General features: G+C 44.5%; 2 protein-coding genes across 4 annotated transcripts in view; one reads left to right on the plus strand and one right to left on the minus strand.

The window, feature by feature from the left end:
* The window catches only part of LOC142589579 (mitotic spindle assembly checkpoint protein MAD1-like), a 69880-nt gene extending 63429 nt beyond the window's left edge, over nucleotides 1-6451 (plus strand). Inside the window, exons 18-19 of one of the 3 annotated variants that reach the window (XR_012829894.1) lie at nucleotides 380-1291; nucleotides 1369-6451. The gene's annotated coding sequence lies outside the window, so the exon portion shown is untranslated. Of the gene's footprint in view, nucleotides 1-379 lie in introns of all 3 variants that reach the window. The other 2 variants (XM_075701053.1, XM_075701052.1) reach the window with 2 other exon arrangements.
* A 3554-nt stretch (nucleotides 6452-10005) lies between these two features.
* LOC142590817 (glutathione hydrolase light chain 1-like) lies at nucleotides 10006-19259 on the minus strand. The gene is made up of 4 exons (XM_075703221.1): nucleotides 19051-19259; nucleotides 17531-17771; nucleotides 11821-12015; nucleotides 10006-10197 (listed from the first exon to the last, which is right to left on the minus strand). The coding sequence occupies exons 1-4, from the start codon at nucleotides 19257-19259 to the stop codon at nucleotides 10006-10008; spliced, it is 837 nt and encodes a 278-aa protein (XP_075559336.1).
* Between the last annotated feature and the right edge of the window lie 768 nt (nucleotides 19260-20027).

A 20027-nucleotide genomic window follows, 5' to 3' on the forward strand; every position in this document is an offset into this window, starting at 1 on the left:
ATGAGCGGCAGGAGTGGTCCGAGTTCGTGCTCACCCCTGGACGCTTAGCATGGACCCCGTTGAAGAGCAGCCAGTTTTGCTCATTTCAAACGTGCCTGGTATAAACAAAACCCGCCGAGCTTAGAGCAGTCCGACGATCTTCCACCAAGACTTCGTACCCCCAAGCCTGATGCTGCGCAGACTTCTACGCCGCCTTGCGTCCTGCTCCGGAATATGCTTCATTCCCAAAGCGCCCTTGACAAATGGTTCGTGCTATTTGTAGCAGTACATACGCATATTGATAGCTGTTGCTGACCGCACTTTCCAAGTCGCTGCTTTGTAGTAGATTCAATCAAAAGTGGTTGGCCACGTCTAAAACGGCAGCAACTCCCGCCTGCAGGAAATCGTCGCCGCTGGAGGACGAAAACGAGGACGACGATTATGGCGAGGACATCGCAAAGCACGTGCAGACATAGCAGACGAACTAGCAACACGAAGCTCGGGTGCCGGCGAGTGCTGGCGTGCGTATACGTCACAGTTCTGTGCGATCACGTGCCCAGCTGTGTTTACATTCCTTCTTTGGCTATCTTGTTGCTCTCTGAAACCGAAACTTCGACTGGTCGCTACAAACAAGACTCCAAGTAATTACCTGTCGTGCTATGAAGCAAATGATGTTTCGTGCTGTGATTACTGGGCCATTAGCTACTGATTGCAGCAGAAAAACCAAGATGGAAAATTTTTGTGTCAGTACACCTTTAAAAAACAGTCTTGAAGTCTTGTTAATGGCACGTGGTTTTGGCACGTAAAAACCCATAATTTAGATTAAGATTGGCTGCTGGGTGTCCAAGCCGAAATGTAGTGAAATGCAAAATGCTTGATAAGAAAAAAAAAACGAGAAATTCGAGCCACTGCACGATGGCCCACTGCTCCACCAGCTGCCACACGCTCATTTTCCAGCCTTCTCCGTGCGCCTCTTTCCCGTCGCCCTTCCACCCCTCCGAACACGAATGGGCTGCACCCATAGCTCTACGCCGTGCCACCCTCCGAAACGCGAGTGGACCACGCCAACTGCACTGCTCGCATGTTGCTCACTGGCTCTGGCTGGCTCCTCATTCAGCACAGTTTTGCAAATAGTTTAGTCACTCGTGTTCATCTTTGTTGGTTGCATTGAAATCGTTCCTGGCCATGTGGTTTCGCCGCCGAAACGGTAGATGGCTGATCCGCCCACTGATCATCAGCAGTGCATGATGTTGCCAGTGAAAAGAAAGCGCACAGCTATACATTTGAGAACTAAGTGCTGCTAACTGATGAGGTTAAAACACGCTGGCAGGCTAGTTGGTTAGAATCCATGGTAGAGTGTATAAGCGCGACTGGACGAGGACGAAGAAGGCGATCGTCGCGAACTTTCTTATATCGGATAGCGACGGCAACAACGGCAGCGATGATACAGTAGGGCAGGCTGCCTCAATCTTGTCCTAATGCTTGTGGCGATTTCACCTCAGCTTCTCTTATGGATTTCTCAAGCTGACAGGCTGCTGCGGCAACTTTCTCGAATTTTTTAAAAGGCCACCAAAGCGATGCCTCAGCACTGCTCGCATATCGCTTGCCACCAGCGACCCCTTTTCGCAGTTGTTATAACAGCCATGGTTTGTTATATGCAATCGAAGCACCCAGGAAGCAGTTAAACGAGAACACAATCAGCAGCCGGATGGAGGAAGGTGGTCGGGAGAGGCACTGGCCTCCCCGCCATTATAGTTTTCTCACATTAGCTCTGCCATCCCCCTATTTTGATTTTTTCATGCGACCCGGTTATAACAATTATCAGTTATAACAATGAAATTTTCTTAGCACTTGAATATTGTTACAAATGGGTTCAACTGTACCTTGCAAAAGAAAACTTTACTGTCAAATTTCGCTAGCCTACGTTGGCAAGCTCTGCTCAAATATATAGAGCCGCATTGCCGACAGTACCAGATGCGCCACATGCGTCGATCAGCAGTGGCAGCACTGCCGCGGATCTGTATTCTCGATCAATTGCTTTCGGAGAAACTGTCACTTTTGCAATATTTTACGTAACTCGGCAACGGACGCAGAGCAACAGCGCTCCACGCAAACAGCAACATTTCTCCAGCACACGCTGTCGCCCGTAGACGCCGACGTGCCCTGTGCAGAGCGCGAAAGTGATTCTGTCTGGTATGTATATACCCAAAGGCAGTCAATCGAGATAATGGCCCCTCTGTGCAAATCTACGTCAATTGCAGAGTCTGCATGGAATGCCTGTCAGGTGGCACCGAAATTGGCGTTCTTGAAGCAAAGGGTGCATATTCCCGGATGATCGTTCAATCACAGTCCGATGCATGGCCCTCCATGCTACGACCACCTAGGGGGTTTACAACCGCCATCTCAAGCATCATAAACAATGCCGCATCGGCGGAACGTGGATTTTCTTGTTTTTGCTGTATTTTGCTCACCAAGGCGCACATTAAACTGCACTAGGTGTGCAAAAATTGTCGTCACATGCCGGTAGCAACATAAATGCCACTTCGAACAGGTGATCATCAAATAAGATGACAGCCATGACGTGTTCCCGACACATGCGATCACTCCTGGCACTTGGTTGTTTTTGTAAACAAAAATGGCGGCGCCCACTCGAGTGATGTGGTGGTATTTTATGCAATTTTAGTGCAAAGCAATCGCATTTCAGCACATTTTGGAGCCTGCTAGCCTTGTGCAAGGAAGTAATATGTGGGTTTATGTTCCGGCAAATTTCGTTGACACAGGATTATGGTACAGCAGCGTTTCGTTGTTGAGAGGTGCGAAATGCATTCAATCCTATCGGCGTTCTTCGGGGACATGAAAATACTTCGTTTTTTCGAGAATTTCGTTGTCGCACAGTTTCATTATTGCTTTTTTCGACTGTATCAGTAAAATAAAGTACACGCATAAATGCTTGTAGAAGGTGTCTTAACTCGTTCTTAATGTCAGCGCACTTCCAAGTGGTCATCAACAGTGTGTGAGCACTGAGAGCAGCAGTGGCCCTGCAGTCCATGACATCACAGAGATGCACTGGGCACTGTTGTTGAATTAAGTGCTGGCAAAAGAAATTTTGACAAACTCTACTGGCATGATCTTTTTGGGAAACATGTTTGTTTACAATGTTTAATATGGCAAGAAAAGGAGATGTAACAAAGTATGCAAATCTGAAATGCTGCTTGCCAATGTTAGCATGTAATGAACATGTAGTTACTGAGCAATCAGGAGTATGCTTATAACGAATATAAAATATGATGAACCTATTTTTGTGCCAGGCATGATTGTTATTGTTGCATAACTGAGGGAAGGGAAGGATGGATAGTTATTGAGGTTCGAGAATGTGCTAGTCCTTGCAAAGCTACAAGCTGAGCCGGTTATTCCAGAGCTGATGTGCTTGTGCCTAGCTCCCGTTGAAATAGTAGACAGTGTGGTGGCGGTAGTGGACCACCGATTCGTCCACATGCGAAAAAACAAGGATCATTATATAGTTGCTATGAAGAGAAGAAAGAATGTGTTTATTATTTAGTGTCTGGTCATTTTAAATCCTGCACCGGCGACATTACCATTTATAACCATGCATGACAGGACGTGAAGGTTATGGTTCTCAGCGATTGTCCCACAGCACATGAAACAGACCAGTGCTAAGTTAACGCAAGTTAACCATAGAATAAAATAGTACAGTGCATGAAAGAGAAGAAACCAGAAGTCATGGTTCTCCTGAGCAGACATGCAGTACTGCTCGACAGTTCTTAGCAAGCGTGCATAATATTACACTGTTTTTGTGCTTTGCTTTTGGCGGAACCCCAGTGCGATTTCTGTGTTCTGCATATGCATACACTGGTGTAAATGTGCTTCCTTTTGCTTAATGTTGCACCAGCAAGGCACATTTTTAGAACTTTAATTGCTGCCTTCTGTAACTGATGGATGTAGGTCTAGTACCCACATTCGATGCCACAACCACTTTAGCTGCATTATGCAATTTCATCTTACTATGAAAGAGCAATCAACATGACATCTTAGTGCTACATTCACAGCCAACGTGGAATGTGGACAGCCGCATGCTGGCAAATTGTTTATGGAATGCTGACATTGGCGATGCTGGATTCACATGACAGACGTGATCGCGGACGAATCAGTCATGGGACATGTGACGTGAATCGAATCACTTTCGCAGCTAGCATTCACACGACAGAGGATGACAGCGCGGACGGAGCAGCACTCGCATGGGTAACGACGACAGAACAAACGTGACCAAGCCGAAAATCCAAATGGTGAAATTGCTGTCCGCCTTATCACAAAGCGATTCACGGGGATGAATGAGGCAGCGCTATGGGGAACAGATGATGTACGGGTTGGCCAGCACCGTGTGCACGATTCACTAACTGCTTAACATAAGATGGTGACCCTTAAAGAGAAAAATAGGCGACCATAAAAAGGGGAGCTTCAACACACAGGAGTGTATCCCTAGGCGATAACAAAACTTCTAATGGCAGAGCACTGCTGTGAAGCAACACATCCAGACAAATTTCATATATAACCCATACCCCGACTTACTGTTAAATTTGTTAAACGTGGAAAAATATGGTAGTGTACATTTCAACCCCTTAGAGTGAAAATAGAGGGCAAAGTGCCTGTTCTGTCATGATTAAAATACATTCAAGTTACTTGGATGTAAAAAAGCCCTCCTTTTTGTTATTTGCCTGTTAAGCTTTCATTATGCAATTTGTATGTGGAACATTTTGAATACCTTGATACAGCTTGGCTACCTGAACAGTATGAAAATGTAATCATGGCATATAATTGCTGTGAGACTTGTGCAAGGCTTTCATGTCTTTATTTGCTTCAACACTTCTAACACCTAGATGACCTGCAGAAAGGGGTGGGTATGTCACATTTTTATGACATGAGTAAAGGTATACTTTTGGTAGCATAATTACAAGATATCCACATGCATACACACTCTAAAAAATGTTTGCACCCTTTGTAGCTTATTTTATCCCCAAAGAAATAATCCTCACCTATCTTGTATGCTTTTCCTGCACATCCAGGCATGACATATTTATGACAGGAAAGTAGCAAGCACATAGCTTTCATGGAAGAAAAAGCAAGCACGACAGATGGGGTGATACTTGTTTAGGGCAAGATACACTTCAAAGGTTGTTAACTTTTCTTGAGAGTATTAAACACTTAGTAGCACACTTGAAAGCAGTTGTATCATTTAGGGGGCATAACATCTTGAGGACATCCCAGACAGATGGTGGTATAAGTCGCACTTTTATTGCATGAGTAAAATAGAGCACTTACTTTTAGAATACAATTACAGAAAATGCACACATAGTAAACATTTAGTGGCAGACTTGAAAGCAGTTGTACCATTTATTGAGCAGTTGTCACATCACTTTATTGCCTTAATAACCTCATTTATTATTTATACAACAAGGAGCTTCTTCTCATTGCTGGTTGCTCTCACTTTCATTGGTACAAGCACACATCATGGATTAGTTTTCCTCTGGCTTATTTCTTGGCCAGACCTTATTTCTTGACCGATTGGCCAATCCCACTAATAGTTGGGGGACAGCTTGTCATTTTATCTGGTGTCTGTAGCAGTGTAGTTACAGAAGAGATTACTGTTTTGGAACACTGACAAAATAAGAAACCTGTCGGCAACTTTTACGGACCACACACTGGGGAAATGGGAGTATTTGATGAAATTAATCATGTGCTGGGCTAGTATACTGTAGTAATTTATTTCACTCTGTTCTATTCCTTTCTTATCATCCACCGCCCATGATTGGCCAATCCTGGTAATAGTGTAGGCAAAGGGACGGTGACACCAATGACAAGTGGTCATTAACTAATTAATTTATTTATCCCTGGTGCTCCTATGTGCACTTTGAGCTTGAGCAGTCTGCATTGTGATTGCTTGGCTTTTTTCTGCTTGTGTAGTGTTTGTCACAAGTTTCAAAGCATTTCCAGAAGCTGCAAGACTGTGTTGTTGGGTGCGTTGTAGTATCGCCCAGTTCTCTGTAAGAAGCACTGCCCCTCTCAGCCTGTAGCACACTTTGGAGCACTGAATTAGAATTCGGTACAACAGTTAACTGGTGGTCTGTTGGTTGGCATTTACAGAATGAGGGCCAAGAGAAGGGATGTGTAGTGAAATGGCAGAGAATTGGATGGTATGATGAAATTGGGAAACTTGCAGGGGTGTAGATGGGGGCAGCTGGCGCAAGACAGCAGTAATTGAAGATCACTGGGAGAGGCTTTAGTCTTGCAATAGAAATAAATAGTCTGATGATGATGTTCGTACACAGTGTCCGTGAAACCTTCAGCAAACAGATTTTGTTGTGGTCAGCGTGATAAGCTACCCTTTCTTTTTCTTTTTCAGAGAGCCTGATGCCCATCTATGTACCAGTGTTGCATAAATCGCATCTTCCAGTCAGTTGCTTTCGTAACACTTCCTAAGAGCAAGCTTTGGCTGCTCTGCTTAAGTCTGAAAAGATGTGGACTTAATGGTTTGGAAGGCTTTATTTGAACGAAAAGGAATGCACACAAGTTTGATTATGGTTGTCTTTGGGTAAAAACATATACCCATAAGGCACCTAAAAATGTACACCTAAGGTAAAGCTTTCTCCTGAACTTAAACCATGAGGCTGTTTATAAAGGCAATAAGCAGAAATTATGCACATGCAGCATATTTATATCATGTAAACTATATTTTAAATGCCAAAGAAAATAATACATCCCTGCAAACAGAATTTTAAAAAATAATTCTGAATAACATTTCCCTAGAAAGGTTTAAAATGTCCATGCAAACCATTTGCAGTAGTTGATCAGTGTTAAAGCTCAATGTAGGCTTTGCTAGTAGGCGAATGCAGTCCCATCCAAGTGCCACTGACGACCACCAGCAAGGTAGCCTGGCGTTGGTCTGTAAAATATGAAGAGACCGTCAAATGAAGGACTGTCGAGGCTGGAAAGTATACAAACAGGCTGTACAACCTCTCTGGTTGGCTCAAGAAGGCACGATTATGGAATTGTATAATCGGGTGAAATTCAACGATTTCCGGAATAGCATCCCTGGCTGTGACAGCCGATGACACTTCTCTGTAGAAGTCTGGCCAAGCGCAGCGTTTAATAGGTGCGCTATTGGCATCAAGCTAGCATGCCATCCTTGGGCTGTATTATGTGAGGATTCTTTTTCTTCGATTCTGCTCGTATCTTATCAGCTGTTCCAGCGAATGGCCGATGATGGTGATGACAGAGGCATGGCTTCATGGGAACCCATAACGAAGGGTAAATAGAATGAAAAATGTAAAAGCTTTCTTGCAAAATATGGCCCCTAATCTTAGTTTTCAATGTAAAATCCACTACATCTAAAGGGAATTTGGCTTTCAGTCTCATCCTACAAGAAATGGCTAAAGATTCCTCGCTTCGATTAACTCAATTTTCCTGAAAGTTGAATTTATGAACTCCAGGAGTGAGATTCTGAAGATGCTTAGGTCAAGTCATTGTGTTTAGTGTAGATGTCAGTTGAACAACTTTCGCATCTTAATTTTGGAACCGCAAACCGGCGACAGAATGTAATTTGCTTATGCGACAGTTTCGGTGCCCAGACATGATCTCACGTTCGCTGTGGTTAAGTCGCCATGTTTCATTGACTACGTAAAGCCCAGATGCCAGCAAAAACTGCTCCTAAAAGCTCAACTGCAGCAAGTGTGCAAGCAGTGTAATCCCTTCCCTAAAAGAGCCAACGAACAGCTTCTATGGTCTATCGATGATAGTTATAAAACAGCAAGAATATCAGCGAATAAAAAAACTCGGTGCCCTTCCACTCTGTGAAGAAGGATGACCAGCGAAGCTGTGTATGTGGGCCCCTTAATGGCGAACTGCACCACTGCCACAGGTCGCCCGGCATCGCACTATCTTCGGGATTTTGTGTCCACGCACACGGACATGATTCTGGGGAAACTAGCCCTTAACAGCTTCGCTATAAAAATATGTTGCAACAGAACTGCTTATTGGCCTAGTTGGTGCTTGCTAAAAGACATGCTTTTTAGCCGTAAAAATCTTGTACCATTAGGGGTGTGCAAATATCAAAATTTTCTAATACGAATCGAATACGAAGCTTAGCATCGAATATTGAATAATTATGTGCACATGCATTTATTAACTAGTTGGTTTATTTTATCATGTTGGAACATTGCAATTACATTGCCATTGGTAAAAAAAATAAACTAGTAAGCTGTTATACTAAAAGATTGTGTATTTGGCTCATGTTAGCTTTGGAAAATTGAGTGATTTCTTCTAGTTGTCTGTTGTCACCAACCTGTGCCTTATTATACTGCATCAATTTCCTGTAAACTCGGAAGCATTTGGCCCTGTACCAAACGTCATTCAGCGCATTTGCCGTCAAGCTATTGGGGGTGGAACCTTCAAAAGAGTGCACCCTCGCAGCTTGCAAACCCGTGCCCCTTGCTACTGCGAGGCTGGCTTTCCTGCAAAGCTTAGACGTCCAGTGGCGAAGCATGTTTTGTAGGTAAAATTTTGCCAGCAGCATGTAATTATCACAGAATTCAGCACTAAATCAGGCACACTTTCTTAGATTAGATAAAAATAAACACCAAGAACCATGCTTGCCCCCACATAGCCAGCAATATATTGGGTTTGTTTCTGATATTCATATGTAATTGAATATTCTAAGATTTTCTAATACCTAGTTTTAGAATTGAATATGAATATCAAAAATATAATATTCAATAATACTCCAAGTTTTCAAATATTCACACACCCCTGTATACAATTCAAACATCTTGCATTTAAGCGCTGGAAACATTTATTGGCACGAACTCTTGCGACTTCTTCCTTATCTATGGTAAAAATAGCTTTGCGTATTTTTCCCATAGTTCTGTAGAAAAAAAGCCTTTTGTTCTCGCATGTTTAGTAAAAAAAAAATTTAATTTTTACTGTTATTGTCCTGAGAAAATGTGCCACTATTTAATTGATTACATTGCTGCTCCCATGCCTCCTGTGAGCCAGAAGCTGAGTCGCAGACTGACCATCACAAAAATAACGATTCTGAGTGCTCTGGCTCAACTCGTCGTCGTAAGGTTACACCGCCATCTCTGCTTCTCATGTCTGCATTACATTCTGGACGTTTGTGCACAAAATAGGTGGCCTCTTGCCAAGACAAAGCTCAGGCAAGAGCGCTCTTGAAAACCCACTCAGTACTATCTGCTTTAATCTGGGAAAGAGAAAACAAACATCTAACTTACAACAAAAAATAACACAAAATACACCACTGAGCTTTACCTATTCTGCTATTCTCTTGCACGTTTGGGCAAATGCGACACCATTGCACGTGGACACTATGCTGATTCAGTATCGGCTCCAAGAAACCGAAAGTGCTGTATTCTGGGCACATACCTATTGGCCTCGTGCGCTACCGATGGCGGCGCTACAAACAGCGCTCCCGTGACGTCAGAGAGAGGAAAAATTCATCCTGGTTTGGGACTCGAACCCGGGACCGCCGCCTTTCCAGGGCAGTCGCTCTGCCATCTGCTAGCCGCCTGGTTAGCTCAGATGGTAAAGCGGCTGCCCCGAAAAGGCGGAGGTCCCAGGTTTGAGTCCCTGACCAGGATGAATTTTTATCAACTGCGAGGCCTTTCTTTCGAGGAACCCGTATGAGTTTCCTTTGTAGCAATTGCTACGATTGGGTGGATGTCTCATTTTCCATTTATTAAGTTGCCTTCACGTAGCAAATGCGCGCGGCCAAAGCTACGGCCTTGGCGCAGTGCGGCAGCAGAGTCCCTCCATTGACATCACATGCAAAATGGCGCCACTCAAAAAATCTCTGGGTGAATAGCACTGTCAAACTCATACCAAACTACTTGCCACTGTAACAAAGTTTAAAAGCTCCGCCCCGCTAGCCTTCCTGTCATTGCCACAAAAAGTTGTCTGCGCGTGTAGCATGTCCGCTATCCATTATCAAATGTTCCATTAATCCTTTAACTTCGTCCAGGAAGGGCAGACGCACCACTCGCCGACGATGGTGTCAGACAGCGAGTTGTCGTGGAAATCGTACGTGGCGTAGATGCGCCCACCCTTTTGTGTTACGGCCACCACGGTGCCGGCCCAATGCGGTAGCGACTGCACATCATGAGACCGGAAGCGCAGGTACGCCTGCTGGCCCTGCACCACCATAGACCATTTACAGTGCAGTGGCACATTGTGGTATCTGTGATCTAGTATGTCTGAAGCGGCACGGCACTCAATAAAGTTCCTGCACCTCAAATGGACAGTAAAGAAAAGTAATAATATCAACAGGTTATTCGTCTAGGAGCCTATCATCATTTTAAGTGTGCCAATATATCGATTTGTTGTGTACAAAATTCTCAGTGCCGCTCTCTGAATCGGCTGATCCTGACATCGTATGAGCGGTGGCACCACTCCGGTTTTCCAGCTCTGTAAATTTCTCATCGATAAAGTTTTGGCGACATTTTGTGGCAAGTAAAACGACACGAAAAGTGCATAGCCATCACTGTCAAACTCTCCTGTCAGATATTTCACGCCAAACAAGGTACACAGTTTTCAGCTACGGCTCCTTCGCATGACGTCACCAAGGTAAAAGCTGTCAATTCGTCAGCAGATGACGAAGCTGCTGTGTATTGTTATGCGAACGAGGGGCAAAACACTTAAGGCTATTTACAATGTATATTTACAAAAACAACTGCAGCGCTGGCCAGTTCAGCTGACAGTTAGAGACCCAGAAGCAGTTCATCTGGGCACCCACATGCATCGTCCAAAAGCAACAACGCAAAACTAGACCATGAGGTACTGCTTTTTTATTATTGTCATTCATCAGAGCAGTTCATCTTTGTTGTCGGGGTGCCCACACGCATCGTCCAAAAGCAACAACGCAGTATGCATGTAGCAATAAGCTCCTTTTCTAGCCGACAAGGGATGATGGCGCCAATGTAACGAGAGCTGGCTGATTGTTCTAAAAGATGGAGGGGGGCAGGGTGGTCTAATAGTCACTTTCTACGTTTTTACTTAGTGGGCTTAGCATTCCAACATCGCATGCCAGCTATCGGCTCTGAGCATTCTTATTTCTCCACACACTGCCGAGTCATGTAGGTGTCAGCCGTGCGCTAGTGGGGCCAGCGTAGCTTTCGTTGTCTCAACCAACCATCTCTATCTTGCTGTCTTTTATGAAGCTTCCATTGAGTCCTGCGGAGGGCAATTAGGGTGGACAGTAGATGAGCCTTTCTTCTGCGTTTTGTTCATGTGGGATCGTACGTAGCTTTCGCTACACTGCTCAAAGTTTGTGCGAATACGTGGCAAGGAGGAGTGTGTGTTCCTGTGGCGAGGGTAGCGAGAAGCCACGGTGGCCAGGTTCATCAGGCTCCTATAACATTTCTATTACTGCATCATATCGAAAAATTCTTGTGGCTGTATGCTCATTGTAGACTGGTACACAGTTGGCAGTACATAAATTTTTGAGCTCGGAGTTGGTTAGGGTACCCTTAAAAGTAAGTGTATTGGCCTTATATGGGACAAACTGGCACCAACGCGTTTCTAAATCAAGAAAAATTACAACTTGTTCACCTTTATTTCTGCCCATGGAGAGCATACATTTGTACAAGTAAGAAAAAAAATGGAATGATCAGTGTTAATTAGTATAGTAATAACAATTGGTTGCCTAAGGTAGGTCTCCAATGTATCAAAAATGTTACTATAGTGTGTGCATTAATTAGGTAACAAAACAGCATAGCATATATAATACCCAGGGTGGGCACTACAGGTTAAAAGTACGAAAATGTTTGCCATACATGCACCACTCCCACCCCATAAGATTGCCACCACATGCCAGCAGTGTAAGTTGGCCGTACTCACGATGTCCATTCTGTCCTCTATGAACAGTGTGTTGGGCATTAGCTGATGGTGGATGCGGTACCAATCAATTGCGTCCTTCGGTGACCTGCTGAACATCAGATTCCGTAGTAGCACCTGCGCACATTGACGTTTCTTTAAAACTGCTATCGAGGCAGCAGAATTTACTTGGTTATCTTCATTGACATCAATACCACCTTTTACAGCAAAACTGTTACAGCCAAGTGCAACGAAATTTCACTGACGAAATATTTTATACTTAATGAGTAGTACAGTATATGCACCCATGAAGCAATCTTGGCAAAACCGCAGGCTTTCTAATCGTATTGACCCTTTTCGCAGGGCAGTTTGTTCTAGAGAAACGAGATGGCGCCTTCGACAGCGTGCCGCAGTTGCCTTAGCAACGGGGCACGAATATGAAACCATTACCACTTCCACCTTGTTTCTGTGAGATCAGCTGTCGGAAATGCAACTGAGTTTTTGCTAACGCACTACGCTTTATCATGCCAGGTTGAATAATGTGGATTGAAGACGTGTGCAGTAGTTGGCTGCAAAAATAGTGACTGGCATATTAAGGAATGTAATAAATCTGTGTAGCCAAATTCCCGGCCCATTGCTACAACTGTCCGTAACATGTTACTGGCTCTTCGAGATGTATGGCTTTCTTCGAGGATACAGAAATTTGCTCATCCGCCAGCGTTGTATCACTAACCTTCAAAGAAAGTGCTTCAGCTCCATAATGTCGGCAAGAGTGAGTACCACTTGTTAAACAATAACAAAGGGAGTAGCGCCACTTCCTGTCAGAGTATGTTTTGTGCACAGTATCTACAGTCGGATACAACTTTAGAAAAAAGGGGGCGTTTACTCCTCCGACACGGATGCACACGAGCATCCACCAATGTGCGCGCACTCTGGACTGACGTCATGAGCCAGACGGCTGGCGACCCCGCCGACGAACAAGATGGCCGCCCGCGCTTCGAACTGGGCCAAGTCGCGTCAGCTGTGTGCTTCAGCGATAAATGGCATAAGTACTTTTTCAATAGCAACTGATTCATTTTAAACTTGGAAAACGAGCAGTAGATACGCCATGTACATGCGAACAAGCGCAGAAGCCATGCAGAGCTGCTCTTTCTACTTTTGTCACTTTCAATGAAGCTAAGGAGCAGACGACGGGCAGCGTTCTAGAAGGCACGGGGTTATTTTTCTGTCGCTATCCGGCATGTGCTGTAGCACATGTGAGCTCTACTAAACCAGTCATCAAAATACGAAAGTCTTTATTTATACCGAGACTTGCGCGTTTCAGGAGCCCGATTTTTCGAGCGGGACTATTTTAGTCGCGGAGGCAATCGGCTGTCGCACTTCGGTTATCTGGGCGGGGCCTCCCCTTTTTTCTAAAGTTGTATCCGACTATACACACATGTACCCCAACTGGCACGGAATCTTATGCCCACTCTATTGCCAACAAGCCAATGGGCACACACTCGAGTTTATGCATGTGCATCATATGCGTAGAATAAATGATGGATTACACTGATAGCGCACGAATGGTTGAAGCTGAATGTTTCGTGATGGTCCACAAGAGTAAGTGAGTTACTAGCGATAAAACATTTTTGCTACAAGGTATTACAATGTACAAAATGGCTACGTTTCAAGCCTTGCACGCAGCAAGAACAGATCTATCAGAACTGAGCACACCCGCGAGCAATTAGGCAGAAATAATCAGATAGTGGACCACACCAAGGAAACTTACTGAGTCAGAAATGTAACAAGCCGCCACTTAAAAATATTTGCCAAATAAAGAACAAAGAGAAAAACACGCTAATCCTGATTCACTTTGTGAGCGGAAAGTTTGGATCGCTTGGAATACATATTTAGTCCGCTTTTAAAACACGCACCATGTACGCTACTTGTGCTGTTTCGACATAGCTTATTCAGCTTCCAAAGCGCTTTTGCATGTTCTCTGAAACTGTGGCCAAAGCTTCGTGTCGTCCACCCTGCGATGTCTGCGATATCTCCCAAAACAGAGGTTTGCTAAGCCGCACCAGCATCATACAAACCCATTGTAAACGTGAAGGCAGTTGAGGCAAGCAATGGACGTGTCACCATGTGATCAAACATAGCAGCACCCACGGGATCGCCAAGAAAAGGGTCAATTAGCGTCATGCGCAACCGATGGCGGCACAGCGAATTGCACTAGGCTGACGTCAGTCAGGGGACCCGCATTTGTCGTCTGCTTACCACACTGACTGCATCGCGCTCTCCAATGACTGCCTGTAGTTTTTATAGGTTTAGTTACCTAAAAAACAGTATTAGGAAGACTAGAAACGCTGTATATTTAATGTATCTTTATCACCACCAGATCTGGGAGCCTAGTGGCTATGGCCTCGCGCTATTATGCTCAAGGTCGCCGATTCGACCCCGGCCACGGCGGCCACATTTCGATGGAGGCGAAATGCAAAAACACTCGCGTATACTTCAATTTAGGTGCACATTAAAAAAACAATAGGTGATCAAAATGAATTCAGAGTCCTCCATTATGGCGTGCCTCATAATCATATAGTGGTCTTGGCACGTAAAATCCCAGAATTTCGTTTTTTTAATAAACAAATTTTCATATAACCAACGCCCTTGTGGGCAAGGACTAGATCTCGTGACTCAGTCATAAAGTATCACGCCGGGCGAGTAAATAAGAGTCTACACAGCTTTTGCATGAAGCACGATCGCAGAACTAGTTCATAAAATTTTTCGCCAGCAAAGTGGCAGTGCATTGAAATTACAAATTTCACTCGCAGTTCTAGTCACTTAGCGTGGAATACCTAAAAATCTCTAACCAGAAAAATCAAATTTTCTCAATGGCAAGTGGTTTATCTCAAACATTACGCACCATGCATGTTTTGCAAACGTTAAGCATGCTTTACACCATTTTCTTGGAAGTAAATGTCATTACCACTTTCTAATGCAAAAATATTGTTTGTTTAGGTTAGCATAAGACTATAGCTGTTTCGTAATCGCATGTTGTTGTCGGACTTCGCTAAAAAGGGGCCACGTGACCTAGCAGGAGAGGAAAAGAAATGCTCAACTGCTCTGAGAATGTTTCCCCTATGAGAATGCTATATTATACGTGAATCTTATATGGTTGTCACACGGTGCATTTTCGGTGATCGAGCCAACTTGGCAGCGAATTTATTGACGATTGATTGCACCCTGCCATGAAAGAAACAAATGCTGTGTAGGCCGTTTGTGGCCAATGAGCAGTGCCCACCGATTGAAACTTGGTACTAAAAGTGCCGGCAGCCACGTGAATCATCAAACCAATCCAACTAATCGTCAAAATGATTGCAAGGCCCGCATCTCCAGTGGTGGGCCTATCCAATATACGGAGCTTTGGATTGGTGGTTCCGCGCATTCCGACCCAGTTACAACTGGGAAGACCACGAGTGTGCATACTCCTGAGGAAGAAGCTGCCTACCGCAAGCGTTAGTGCAAAAAAGGGGCGGAGCAACTTATACGCGAAAAAGAAAAAGCACGGCAAAACAGACAGAAACATCATGCACGCAATAAAAAAAAACTGGGAACACTGGCAGAGCCACAAGAAAAGCACTCCTAAAGCATGCTCACCTTGCATGCTCACCATACCTCCATTCGAAGCAGCAATGAACAGGTTACAGAGGCTCCTTTTGTAACTAGCGATGAAGTTAGAAGGGCCTTACAAGACATGAAATGGGGAAAAGCGGCAGAAGAAGATGGAATAACAGCTGATTTAATAAAAGATGGAGGAGGCATAATGCTTGAAAAACTAGTGGCCCATTATACGAACTGTCTATCGACTTCAAGGGTCCCAGGGAACTGGAAGAATGCCAACATTATACTAATCCACAATATGGGACATGTTAAAGAATTGAAAAATTATAGGCCCATTAGCTTACTCACAGTATTATATAAAATATGCACAAAGATAATTTCCAATATAATAAGGGCAACACCTGACTTCAGTCAACCAAGGGAACAGGCTGGCTTCAGGAAGAGATACCCTACAATGGATCACATCCATGTCATTAATCAGGCTACCGAGAAATCTGCAGAGTACAATCAATCTCTCTACATGGCTTTCATAGATTACGAAAAGACATTTGATTCAGTAAAGATGCCAGCAGTCATAGAGGCATTATGTAATCAAGTACAGGCCGCTTACATAAACACCTTGGAAAATATCTACAGAGATTCTATGGCTACCTTAATTCTATACAAGAATAGTAGGAAGATACCTATAAAGGGGTCAGACAAGGAGACACAATCTCTCCAATGCTATTCACTAAGTGCTTGGAAGAAGTATTCAAGCAATTAAACTGGGAAGGCTTAGGAGTAAAGATCAACGGCAAATATCTCTGCAACCTTCAATTTGCAGGTGAAATTGTCCTGTTCAGCAACACTGGGGACGAGTTGCAACAAATGATTGAGGACTTTAAAGGGCCGCTCACCTGGCCTCATATCAAATTTTGGTTAAACTATGGAAGTTGTTACGTATCCTCTAAGAAGCATTCTGCTGCAAAAATTTTTTAAATTGGCTCATTAATAGCAGAAATAGAAATATTTCAGTGCTGCGAACCCATGATTTCAGTAGGCGAGCTCCACTGCATAGCAAGACTCTATGTCCACTCGCCCCATCTAGCCTCCGCAAGCAAAATTTCTTCCCTGCATTCTCCCATGCCGGACCTCGAGGATTGCGTGACACGTATATCACGGGCCCCGCCTTCTCTCGCCTACTGAAATCACTGAATAAAATATTGAATAAAAATAAATCACCGCCGCTTCCAGTTTGTGAAGATGGTCAAACAGCGAAGCTGTGTTGGTTACACTGAGTGCTGCACCATGCAAGTCAAACTTCGCAAACAGTCTACATTGTAAATCTTTTGTTTCACCATTCTTTCACCTCATTTTCGTTTTTTCGGGCTTCGCATGGTGAGCATGCTTTAGGAGTGCTTTTCTTGCGGCTCTGCCAGTGTTGCCATTTTTTTTTAATTGCGCGCATGATGTTTCTGTCTGTTTTGCCGTGCTTTTTCTTTTTCGCGTATAAGTTGCTCCGCCCCGTTTTTGCACTAACGCTCGCGGTAGGCAGCTTCTTCCTCAGGAGTACGCACTACTCGTGATCTTCCCAGTTGTAGCTGGGATGGAATATGCGGAACCACCAATCCAAAGCTCCATATGTTGGATGAAAGGCCCACCACTGGAGATGTGGGCGCTGCAATCGTTTTGACGATTGATTGGATTGGTTTGATGATTCACGTGGCTGCCGGCACTTCTTGCTGGTGCATGAAGTGCCGGCGACCATGCGCTCCTAGTATCATGTTTCAATCGGTGGGCACTGCTCATTGGCCGCAAACGGCCAGCATAGCATGTTTCTTTCACTGCAGGGTGGAATCAATTGTCGATAAATTCGATGCTGAGTTGGCTCGATCACCGAAAATGCACCGTATGACAACCATATAAGATTCACGTACAATATAGGATTCTCACAGTGATTGAGCACTTCTTTTCCTCTCTCGCTAGGTGATGTGGCCCCTTTTTAGCGAAGTCAGACAACGACGACACAGGGTCCGCATAAACAGCTTCGCTGTAAAATAAATCGCCAGACCTGCGCTACGCCGGTGATGGCAAAGCCGCCGCCGACTCCAGCTGCGATGGCCACTAGCGCCCCCTTGTGGAAGACGAACGCGGGCGCCAGAGAAGTGACAGGTCTGCGGCTAGGTGCCAGAATGTTTGACGAAAGTGACCCTGGGAAGCCCCACACATTGGGTTGCTGCGACAGGTCGAAGTCATTCATCACGTTGTTGTAGATGATGCCATACTTCTCGGATATGATCTGCGACCCGAGCCTGCACACAGAAAGAATCACTGTAGCCACATGTGTTCTGGCTTTGTCCTGCTCGCAACAAGTGCGATCACAAGAGCCCAGATACAGAGACGTGCGTCTTTTTTCCTTTAAGATCATTATAAAAAATTGGGACTATTTGATTTTAGAACAAAAGTAGGTTATCGTAGAAGCTTTCGATGTAGCCATCGTTTCTGACAGGCATGCAGTTTTTTCGCACGTCACTGAAGCATAAAATGAAGTTAAGCCACCAGAAAAATTTAAGACTCGTTAAATATTCATGAAATGTTTAGAAAACCTATTTGACACGTCAAAGCACTGCTGCTTGAAGCAAGCCAATGCAAGGTAATGGGAACTGTGCGTGTCATCTGCGGTAACAAGGCTCAAAAGATGGCGATTTCTCTGCAACGGAACGCTGGCGCCATCCGTCACCGCGCGGCGTGTTTCGCCGTGGCCGGGTCAGATGGCCGCATCGTTATGTTGCAGTGACACCGCGAGCTACTCATGTGTTACCATAGGCTAGGCTTGATATAGAGAATCAACTAACTGAAAAAATTAACGCTGAGATAATGCTTGAACTTTATTGCCGAGGTCAAACAAACCGTAGCAAAAGTCTACACCCCCGTTCACTTCAATGCTGAAGAGGGCAAACTGACTAGAAATGGTTACCCGTTAATTATAATAGCTGGCAGGCCAGGTAGCGCAGTGTCAGGCAATGGCATAATTTCCGTTGCATCAGCAACATAAGCCTGCAGGAGTCCTTGACAAAAACAGATTTTGCCGTAAAAGAAAACATTGCGCTTACTGCTTACTTGGGCTAACATTTTGCAGAGATAGAATTTTATCTGGACTTCCGTCAGAACAGTGTGTCGGCTTAAGAGTTGTATACACGATCACTGTTGGCGTGCTGTTGTGTTCGCAAGTTTGCTACATCGCTATGCCTATTTTGGAAGAACGGATTTGCTTTCGTCTGCGCCTTTCGCACTGAGTGGTGTTTAAAACATGGCGGCTATGTCGTTTCCAGCGTCTGCAGTACGACAAAGCATGGTCTTTGGGATTGGCATCCATAAATAGCTGTGGGGGCGATGTAAGAGGCCTAGACAAAGACAAATTCATACTTTTTCCTTGGCAAACCAACTAAGTAACAGTGCCAAGTTCTATATTAAACATCCCGGACCATAAAATGCAATATTGCTACGTAATTTGATCAATAACGGAGCAGTGGTGCGTGTGAAATCTATCTATCGATCCATCCATCTATCTGTCTATCTATCTGCACTCACATGGAGTTCAGGGAGGTTACGAGCGCGACGACGTCTCCGTTGGGTGCCCAGATTATAATGGGCACGGCACCTCCGCTGAGACTTTTAATCGTGTAGTGCTGCTCCGGTGGCGCTTTGTCATGGTGAAGGTAGTATTCGGAGTACGAAGGCAGCACACCATTGTCGCGAATGCGGTCGGCCAGCACTTTCAAGTACTCCGGGTCCGTCATATCAGCTAGGTTCTGCGAGGACAGAAATGGCGTCCAATTCCGCAGGTTATAGTTAGAATACTGCACTTCCCTCTTCAGTCAGCAGAAGAGGGGCTACAATGGAAGCCTGGCACCAAATCGCAGTCACTGCTGGGCGGTATTGAAGATACATGCAACTTGTATGCTATCTTAGATACTCTTTGGGTATCTAAGAAAGAATGTATCATGTATCTTAAGATACAAAATATTGCTGTTGCAATATCACCGTGTGAAACTATAAACAACATTCTTTTTACGCCAGAGCCTTCCAGCAAGGGCAGGCGATCAGGTCAGGATGAAAAAAGTAGAATATGAAAGGTCATTGCAGCTGTATACACGATGCATCACAAAAAAATGTCACTACCAGTGTTGCTGCTGTACACCTGTCTGGTGATCCGATATTGCGTAAACAGTTATACATTTACGGACAAGGTAAAACTCCGTAGCGGTATTTAAGGCATCGTGAAGAGGCTTCTTATTGATGTTCTTGTAGTTAGATGGCAACCCGCTAGCTGGTCGGCAAGCAGAGCAGAAGCAACAAGCAAAAATCACTCACACTGCAGCGTATGAAGAGCTTTCATGTTAAGCTTAAAGCAACCGCAATAAATTCTTTCGGAATGAAAATATACTTTGATCAAGTAAGACAAAAACTTGGAGGGCGTTTAAGCTTTGCCTGTAAGAGTACTGAAAAGTATTGTAAGAGTATCGCATTGAAAGATCCCCAACGGCTTCTCACACTTCCTTGCAACT

This window comes from Dermacentor variabilis, chromosome 8 (assembly GCF_050947875.1).
Source record: "Dermacentor variabilis isolate Ectoservices chromosome 8, ASM5094787v1, whole genome shotgun sequence".
NCBI classification, from domain to species: Eukaryota; Metazoa; Arthropoda; class Arachnida; order Ixodida; family Ixodidae; genus Dermacentor; species Dermacentor variabilis.

Bases quoted from the DNA above. Each gene is read 5' to 3' on its own strand.
- LOC142590817 (XM_075703221.1), bottom strand. From the start codon at position 19,259: ATGACGGACCCGGAGTACTTGAAAGTGCTGGCCGACCGCATTCGCGAC. The intron at 17,772-19,050 runs GTGAGTGCAGAT...TTCTGTGTGCAG, and splicing joins GTAACCTCCCTGAACTCCAT to GCTCGGGTCGCAGATCATAT. The intron at 12,016-17,530 runs GTCTGGCGATTT...CAATGTGCGCAG, and splicing joins CCATCACCGGCGTAGCGCAG to GTGCTACTACGGAATCTGAT.